The sequence below is a fragment of the Panicum virgatum genome, chromosome 2N (assembly GCF_016808335.1).
Source record: "Panicum virgatum strain AP13 chromosome 2N, P.virgatum_v5, whole genome shotgun sequence".
Taxonomy (NCBI): Eukaryota; Viridiplantae; Streptophyta; class Magnoliopsida; order Poales; family Poaceae; genus Panicum; species Panicum virgatum.
Genome location: NC_053146.1, coordinates 49,721,265 through 49,730,570, shown reverse-complemented (window position 1 = coordinate 49,730,570; position 9,306 = coordinate 49,721,265). Strand labels below are relative to the sequence as shown.

General features: G+C 50.4%; 1 protein-coding gene across 1 annotated transcript; it reads left to right on the top strand.

Annotated features, from left to right (window-relative positions):
- The first annotated feature begins 6,193 nt into the window (after positions 1-6,193).
- Positions 6,194-7,798, top strand: LOC120660952 (E3 ubiquitin-protein ligase ATL6-like). The gene has a single exon (XM_039939611.1). The coding sequence runs from the start codon at positions 6,345-6,347 to the stop codon at positions 7,530-7,532; it is 1,188 nt and encodes a 395-aa protein (XP_039795545.1). The 5' UTR covers positions 6,194-6,344; the 3' UTR covers positions 7,533-7,798.
- The last annotated feature ends 1,508 nt before the right edge of the window (positions 7,799-9,306 follow it).

Below are 9,306 nucleotides of genomic sequence, written 5' to 3'. Positions count from 1 at the left end.
CGTGTCCACCTTCATAGTGTACTGAGCCAGGATTAATCGGCCTTGCTCGATAGCTGATTGGATCTGGTGACGCAGCTGCTTGCATTCACCAGTGGCATGAGTAAACGAGTGGTGCCACTTGCAGTATAGCCTTCCCTGCAACTCTTGTGCCGTCAGCAGCTTGTGATTTTCTGGGAGCTTCAGCTGTTTTTCTTTGAGGAGCAGGTCGAATATCTGCTCTGTTTTGGTCACGTCGAAGTCGAAGCCCTTCACAAGCCCCTGCTGCTTGATTCACTTGCATGGGACAGGATTTGCCCCCCGAGTCCACTCTGCCACGGCCACTTCTTGCTCTTCACCCGAGTCGTCAAATTCTTCAGCTTGTGCCATATTTACATGGCGCTTGAACTTGTCCTGGTACAGCTCAGGATGATAATGCTCGTATGCCGTAAGCTTCTGCACCAGGTGCGCCAGAGACGTGAGCTCCAACTGAAAAGCCGCATCCTTGATCGGCTTAGCAAGTCCCAGGACAGCCAGATCGACTGCCTCTTTCTCTGTGATGCGTTACGAGTAGCATCGGTTCTTGACCTCCCTGAAGCGCTGTATGTACTCTGACACGGTCTCTCCTCGCTTCTGCCTGACTTGGGCGAGGTCGGCAATTCCAGCTTCTGTAGCTTTCGAGTGGTACTGGGTATGGAATTGATCTTCAAGCTGCCTCCAAGTCCGAATCGAATCCGGAGCTAGCGACGCGTACCATCCAAAGGCTGGGCCTGTAAGGGATTGGCCGAAGAACCGGACTCTCAATGGATCCGACACTGAGATCATCCCAAGCTGCGTTAAGTATCGGCTCACATGCTCGATGGAGCTGGCTCCCTCTGATCCGTTGAACTTGGTGAACTCAGGAAGCCGATATTTGGGTGGCAGTGGGATCAAGTCATAGTCGCTTGGATACGGCTTGGAATAGCCGATCGCTTTCCTCTTGGGCAGGATGCCGAACTGGTCTCTGAGTATTGCACTGACCTGCTCCACACTAAGAACTCCTGGGGCCGATGGCTCAGCACTCGGCCCAGTAGCGTACTTTGCCAGCCACGCTTGTTTTTCTGCGTCTGCTCCAGGAGCTCCTGGGTTCACCATCTGCACCGAGCGTGCTGGACTGACGCTGTCAGGGATGTAGGCGCACGTGTAGCCGTGCGGAATCTCCTTAGGTGGCTCGGTGAAGAACTGGCCTTCTCCAGGATCACCGCCGATCTTGTGGACGACGTAGATCGGCGAGCTGTGTGGTCTGGGAGCTGCAAACGAGAATGGCAGTTGCGGCCTAGAATGCAGTGCAGCTTCTTCTGTGTGACTCCCCAGGATTGGCCCCGCTGGAGAGTACTGGTTCTTGATTATCTCCTGGATGACGCGATGCGCCATGCGCTCGAGTTCGTTCATCAAGCTCTGAGAGTGCCGATGAAGCGCATGGGCCACCATGTAGTTCATCTCCTGACGCAGGGCTCTGGTGCGTTCTTCAGATGGTACAGACAGATCTACATTGTCCAGAGCGCCTTCTGGTGAGAACCCCTTCCACTTGATGCCATGGTTGCGAGTCCTCTCAAAAGAGCCGATGAGATCGGCTTCCAGCAGAGCTTTGATCTCATCATACTTCTTCTTGTGTTCAGGAGGAAGCTCTTCATATGTGACGGGCTTGGGAGCGGGTTCTTGATCTTGAGCTCCAGTCATCATTGCGGTGGATGTTGTTGCCGAGTGTCCCACCAGGCGTGCCAGAATGTGTTGTCGACCGAAACCCACCGGCGAGCAACGACGGGCAACACGAAGAGCCGGGAGGTTGCTAGGGCGCTAGAGGCACTGCTCCCTCGTCGACGGCCCGCAATTTCCGTCACGCGCCCGGAGGATGTATGAAAACCGGGCGTGCCACCTGACCTATACCCGATCAGGAGGATGCAGACGTGCTCCGAACAGTTTCCTGCATACAAAGACACGTGTAAACGTAAGTCCGAGCCGTGGTCGGCTCCCCGGGACGACTCTTGCATCGGCTTTGAAGAGCCGATCGAGTCCCGGTGTCAGATGGGATCTGATTGTATCCAGATATGATAAATAGAGCAAATCACTATAAAACTGCTTCAGTTAAATCTAATTGATCTAATCCACGATAGTAACAGCTTCACTGCTAGATCGGAACATCCTACACGTGACTAGGCCTAGCGAACATAACAGACAACTAAACCACAACCCAAAACAGATGCCTAAGAACTAGCAAGAGCCGATTCCCGGAACAATCCCTATCAAGGCTAAGATAAAGCATCTACTACGCCACCGGATCATCCAATCCGTTTGCAAGGCCTAACCTAGCAGATATTATGCCAACTCTTAAGATAAGAGCAAACCATAACAGATCATATCTACTAAACATGAAAGAAGCAGGGTGTTGCCCCTGTGCGACTAATTCTATGCGATAAGAACTAGCAAGAGATTGAAACGTGACTGCACAGAGACAACATGATATTCGCAGATGATAAGCAACGAAGCACAACAGATCTACTAAAAGCCATGCTACGAACATCATGATAACTAGTACTACTCGCCATCAAAAACGCTTCAGTACGAGTAATACCAAGGTAAAAGCAAGAACAATACTGCCCTGATCGCAAGAAGCGATCAGGGCAGCATGGCACTTACTTGGATGGAACCCTAGGATTAGGGGTGGCGATGCGCCGAGAGTTGTTGTTTGCGAGTCGTGATGACGCTCTCTTCATGAATAACAAAGGATACATATTTATAGTCCGGAGACTTGGGAAACAATCTAAACTAATCTTGTCCCGATTGGACTCTATCTCTAATCTTAAACTAAAGATACACGGCCAATGTGGCCCAGACGCTCACGCAGAAGCCGATTTACAAGCCTTCCTCATCTTTTGCTTTAGGCCCATCTTGATTTCGGCCCATAAATTAACCCTGTTAATTTATGGCGATAACAGGGTTTTCTCAAGAACGTGAAAAACTCCAATTCGTGAGAACTCGCGATTCCAGGGTGTTTGGCACTAGGCTAGATGAATTAGAATCGTCACAACGAGTCCAGCAAACCACAAATCAAAGAGCTTGACTCCTCCAAACACGAAACACACCAAAAGAGGAGAAATCAAGTCCAAAACGCAAAAGAGGAAGGGGAGGACGAAAAATCAGCACACAAAGATAAACTCAACATGATTTCATTCATTAATCTCAGAGGAAATCACCTATACAAAACTAGAGCCTACCACACCATCATCCACCCTCTTGATTAGAGAGATTAGCTATAACCTAATCCTCCTTTGCGTTGGAGATCTTGGCCCTAACCTGGAGCAGGAGGAAGGGGAAGGAGAAAACAGAAAAAGATTCTAGAGACTCAACCAGCCATGGGCTAGACCGGTCAGACCGGTTCCATGGACCGGTTAGACCGGTCGGTCTGCAGCATCCCCCTGTACACGATCTCATCTGACGGTTGATGTTCTTTCTTCGAAACAAAATCTTCTCCGCGATGCCGCCATGTTGATGAAGATCCGGTTCACGGTTTTGGAAGGTCCGTGAAACCCGGGTAGGTGGCCGGTTTTGAGAAAACCGCCAAAACTCCACGCGCGGGAAGATTCCCGCCTCCACGCCGTGGCCCTAGACGCCGTTCCCGCCTCGGCCTTCTGAGGGCCCTAGACGCCGCCCGACGCCCGTCACCTCCTCGCCCGCAGCGAGGCCCTAGACGCCGTCGACGTCCGTTCCTCCGCCAGTCCCGAGACCGACGCCCGTGCCTCCACGACTTGGCGTTTTCAATCGCCGTCCGCCTGCTTGGTTTTGTGGCGCAAACCAAGAAACCCGCCATCCGTCGCTGCTTGCGCCCTCGATCCAGAAGTGGACGCCACAGCTGTCGCCCGACGCTCCTCCACGGCAACTCTCCGTCGACACTTGACGTCCGTGTACCTACAACCAAAGATCAAGCACATGATCACACCGCACGATTGACAATTCACTCATCACAGCCAGGAGTGAGTGCTGACCATTCCTCACAAAACGTACGCCATCAAGCGAAATGATCGGTAGCATGCATAGCACATGGTCCACATCAGAACGGCACGCAGTTGAGAATTCTGAGAAGCAAACAAGGAACCTTCTTCTGTTCCAGCACTGTTGCCATCATGGCCCCCCTTTGATTGATAGAATATACAATTCGATGGCCACGTCTTCTTGCTTGGTCTTCTAGATTTTCCCTTGTCAAACACCCACAGAAGCTTCTTCTCGTCATAACCTTGCATTGACTAGTAATTATAACCAGCAGCCTTGAACCGCAATTCGTTAGGATATACTAATATACTATATATATAAACAAATCGAAGCGGCCTGCGTGCGGGCGCAACGCAGCTGCAGGCAGCCGGTCGCCGTCGCCGGTCAGTGATGAAGACCAGCCGCGCTCGCTCTAGTCAGTTCAGCTGCTGATCGAGTAGGTAGCTCCAGGAAACGGAACGGAAAGACAGACCAGGAACAGGCCAAACAACGAACATCGAACATGAGGAGCATGTGGCAAATGCCGCAAATCTCACGTGCCCCGCGCATCACCGCCGATCATATCCTTCGCTAATCGCGTTCGCCCTGATCAGGCGGAAAGAAGGCTTACCGGATTCTCCGCCTACCCTGCATAAAGTTGTCTATGCGTGCATCGACAGCGCGGAGTTTCGAACATTCCTCCGCCCGCCATTCGCTTTGAAGCGACATCATAATTTTGAGAAAACGGGCGGGTCATTTTTTTTAGATTAAGGAGTAATTCCGGCCTGGGTCATTTGTTACTACTAGTATCAATTTCTTGTATCTACATGTTTAACATGATGACTATGCTGTTCTGGCTCCTTTACGCTGGGGAATATAGTAGGAGTATGAAGCTTTGTCAGCATTCCAGGATTTTCAAAGCTTTAATTTTAGAAGCACATCCTAAAAATGACATTTAACTTTAGTCATTTTAGCTGATGTGTCCATTATTAGTATATCCTTCTTCCTCCGGTAACAAATATAAGTCCATTACAATATCTACATCTTCTCGAATATTCACTTTGACTATCAATAAGATCTCCTTATTTAAAAAAAAAGAAGTATGAGGTTTAGGAATAGTTAATTAGTTTGTCCTAAACATCTTATATTTAAAAACGACATAGTATTTAAATTGCTCAAAAATAAAGTATTTTAAAACATTATTCTAATATAGAGCGAAATATAACAAAGTATTTTAAAAATAATATAATAATGCTAATCTTGTGGTGTTTGTTACTGTATATACACTTCTAGAAATTGAAAAGCAAAGGGAAGAAAAAAGTTGATCATGACAAATATTGATGGATTTATTTGTTGTGATAAGAGCAAGAAGCGGAGCCGAATAGATTGTGCATATTTTTTTTAGATGATGATAAACATCCGGCTTCAGACCTCTTCGTAAACTATACATATTGTAGGAAAAGTTCTCATCGATGTGGAGCAAGTAATAACAGGGACACACAGGGCATTTGCATTAGGTAATGATGTCTATGGGCCAGCGATTGTTTAAGAAATCCGAGATAAATAATCCAATAGTCCAATCCATCAACCTCCTGTGCTCGTCGAGCTGGAGTCCTGACAGCGACTTCTTATTCCTGGAGCTGGAGCCAATACGAATCGGATCTCGATGGCTTCGCTCTGCTTTCTCACAAGCAAGTTAATAATCCCGACCGGTCCGGTCAAACCGCCGCCCTCCGGTAGCGGTTTACCGGACCGGTTTGACCGGAAACCGGTTGAATTCAAATCCAAATTCAAAATCGCATGTGTAATCGGTTTGGACTGGTATACCGGCCGGTTTGACCGGTTTGAATTCAAATCAATTCAAAATCGCATGTGTAACCGGTTTGGAACGGTATACCGGCCGGTTTGTCCGGTTTACCAAGTGGGCCTTAATGGACCGTCTCATTTTTTTTCCTTTTCTTTTTTGGTTTAACTTTAAATGCCCGAAAAGTATGTTAAACAAACGAATTTTTGAGAAAATTTGACACCATTAGATTCGTCGCACCTTGAAGTCTTTTTAGGAATTTTTTATTTTTTAAAATTTAAATTTTAATTTTGAATTTAGGTCTGTTTGGTACCGGCCCAAACCGAAACCGGGCCGGACCGATTTGACCAGTAACCGGTCAAACCAGACCGGTTCCCACCGGTTTTGTAAACCCTGCTCACAAGCTCCCGTTCTTCCTCCTCACGTATAAAACGCTCACGCTCTCCAGTCCCCTGGTTGCCGTCTCCTCCATATTGATCTCCGGTAGGGAACACTCCCCGACTCCCCACAGCCCCACCTTCGTAGCTCTATCATTACCACTAGTAGCTAGTATCGCGCGATGGGAACGATACTCCCGCCAAGCAATGGCCGCTTCCATCCCCTCTTCCTTCTCGTGCTCGCCGTCGCTGATTTCACGGTGGTGCAGGGGCAGCCGACACAGAACGGCGAGATGCCCTACGCCAGCTTCAGCCCGTCCATGGCCATAGTCATCGTCGTGCTCATCGTGGCCTTCTTCTTCCTCGGCTTCTTCTCCATCTACGTCCGCCACTGCTATGGCAACGGCCAGAGCGGCTCCTCCGCGAGCCCGTTACCCAACGGCGTCGCCGCGCGCTCGCGGCGCCAGCGCGGGCTCGACGCGGCGGTGCTCGAGACCTTCCCCACCATGGCGTACGCCGACGTGAAGGCGCACAAGGCCGGCAAGGGCGCGCTCGAGTGCGCGGTGTGCCTCAGCGAGTTCGACGACGACGAGACGCTGCGCCTGCTGCCCAAGTGCTCCCACGTCTTCCACCCGGACTGCATCGACACCTGGCTCGCCTCGCACGTCACCTGCCCCGTCTGCCGCGCCAACCTCGTCCCGGACCCCAACGCCCCGGCCGACGACGCGCCCGCGGAGCAGCAGCCGGCTCCTCCTCCCGCGCAAGAGCTGCCGTCGCCCACGTCCGCGCCGGCTGCGGCGGCGGTGGTCATTGACGTGGAGGAGACGGAGGAGCAGAGGATCATCAGGGAGGAGGCCGACGAGCTGATGCGCATCGGCAGCGTCAAGCGCGCGCTGCGCTCCAAGTCCGGCCGCGCGCCCGCGCCGTTCCCGCGCTCGCACTCGACGGGGCACTCGCTCGCGGCGCCCGCGCCCGGCACCGGCGCCGGCGACGAGCGGTTCACGCTGCGGCTGCCCGACCACGTGCTCCGGGACCTCGCCGCGGCGGGGAAGCTGCAGCGCACCAGGAGCCTCGTCGCGTTCCGCGCCAGCCGCGGGGGCAGCACGCGGCACGGCGCCGGCGTCAGGGCCGGCGAAGGCAGCAGCCGCGGCGGCGGGAGGAGCATCCGGCTGGGCCAGTCCGAGCGGTGGCCGTCGTTCCTGGCGCGGACGTTCTCCGCGCGGCTCCCCGCGTGGGGTTCGCGGTCGACGCGGAGGGGCGCCGAGGCCGACGGGTCCAGCAAGGGCGGCAGGGCGGCCGGCGCCGCCGGCGCAGGCGCGAAGTCAGTGGAATTCGACGACCAGGCGTGCTTGGCTGGGCAACGTGTTTGACGCGGCTTGCTCTGTCGTGGTCAATCGGTGGCTGCTAGGAAACTCTCGGTGCTCTCGTCGCCGTCGTGGTGGTAGAAACAATTTTTTGGCAGTTGAATTTTGGACGGGAAGAGCTTGGTCGCTCCTTCTGGACGCGTGTTGTATTCATTTTTTTTTTCTACACAAAAATCTTGTACAGAAAATGGTAGTACTTAAAATTTCATGGAGCGGAGAAAACCCTCCTGTCCTGTACAAACGAGTTCATCTTATTTCAAATTTATCCTTACTTTCTAAAAAATTCATGTATTCATTACCTTAATTAATTGGTCCACTTGACCCAGGAAGAACATAGGAATCCTGTGACAGAGAGGCGTCAAATGTTTCTCGCCAAGCACATGTAGTACATGGTCTCAAACCAACCACGCAACGCATATGCTTCTCTGGAAAGTTCCTTCAAACACCATCCGGTCGGTGCACGGGCGCCTAATGTCAGCACCACCTTGCTCAACAGAAACTGCTGGTTGACGAGAAAATCTGAAAAATGCAAGCACTCTAGAAGCGAGATGCGTCGATGCGTCAGACCGTGCATCATCAGGCAAGATCAACGGTGGTACAACATGTCGTCAGGACTATGCTGCTCAGAATGTTCGATTCGTTATGTCCATGGCTTGATGCGCTGATTTCCTTCCCGTGAACAGGGAACTGACACGTTCGGGCTGCTGTGTTCGTTCGTCTGTCCCCGGCTTTGCAGGTGATTCTGACGTCTTGCCTGAGGAGACAGGAAAGGGAAACCTCGATTATAGGCAAGGACGCAGGTGGTTGCACTAGTCCATTTGCATTCTACTATCTTCCTATCTGAAACCTGAATAGTTTGATTAGTTGGGATAAAGATATTACAACTTGAACCCCCAAACCACATTCCACATGTTCTTTTTTATAGTACATTCCACATAGTTAAGAGATGTACTAGGAAGATGGAACCGTGACAGATGCCTGACTGAATTCCCAAAAAATTTCCTATGCTTCGAACGTTTAACTACTAATTAGAAGTATTAAATGTGGATAACTGACAAAACACTTTTTCATAATCCCCGGATGAAATCGCGAGACAAATCTAATGAACCTAATTATGCAATGATTAAACAATATTGTGCTACAGTAAACAACCTCTAATGATTGATTAATTAGACTTAATAGATTCACCTCGCGATTTTCCGTCCATCCATATAATAAGTTTAATAACTAGTCTATGTTTAATACTCTTAATTAGTGTTGCCAATGTTGCCAAAAATTTTGCCCAAATTTTTTTGCTAACTAAACGGACCCTGAAGTTGAGAAGACCACAATGGTAGTTGCAGCTGCAGACTACAACTAGGTTATAGAAATTATAGAAACGGATGCAACCTATTCAAATTACCCATAGAAGCTTGGAGAAGACAGGTTATGAACCTCGCAAATCAACAAGCACAGTGGTAAGTGCAGGGTTTTTTTCCCAACCGGACACCCCAAACCGGAGCACTCCGGTTCCGGTAAACCGGACCGGTTTGACCGGTAGAAACCGGTTAAATTCAAATTTGAATTCAAAAAACTCAGTTCAACTGGTTCGTACCGGTATACCGACCGGTTAGACCGGTTTACCGGCCGGTTTGACCGGTTTGAATTCAAATCCAAATTTAAAATCGCATGTGTAACCGGTTTGGACCGGTATACCGGCCGGTTTGACCGGTTTATCAAGTGGGCTTTAATGGGCCGTCTCATTTTTTCCTTTTCTTTTTTTGTTTTAACTTTAAATGCC

Bases quoted from the DNA above. Each gene is read 5' to 3' on its own strand.
- LOC120660952 (XM_039939611.1), top strand. From the start codon at position 6,345: ATGGGAACGATACTCCCGCCAAGCAATGGCCGCTTCCATCCCCTCTTC.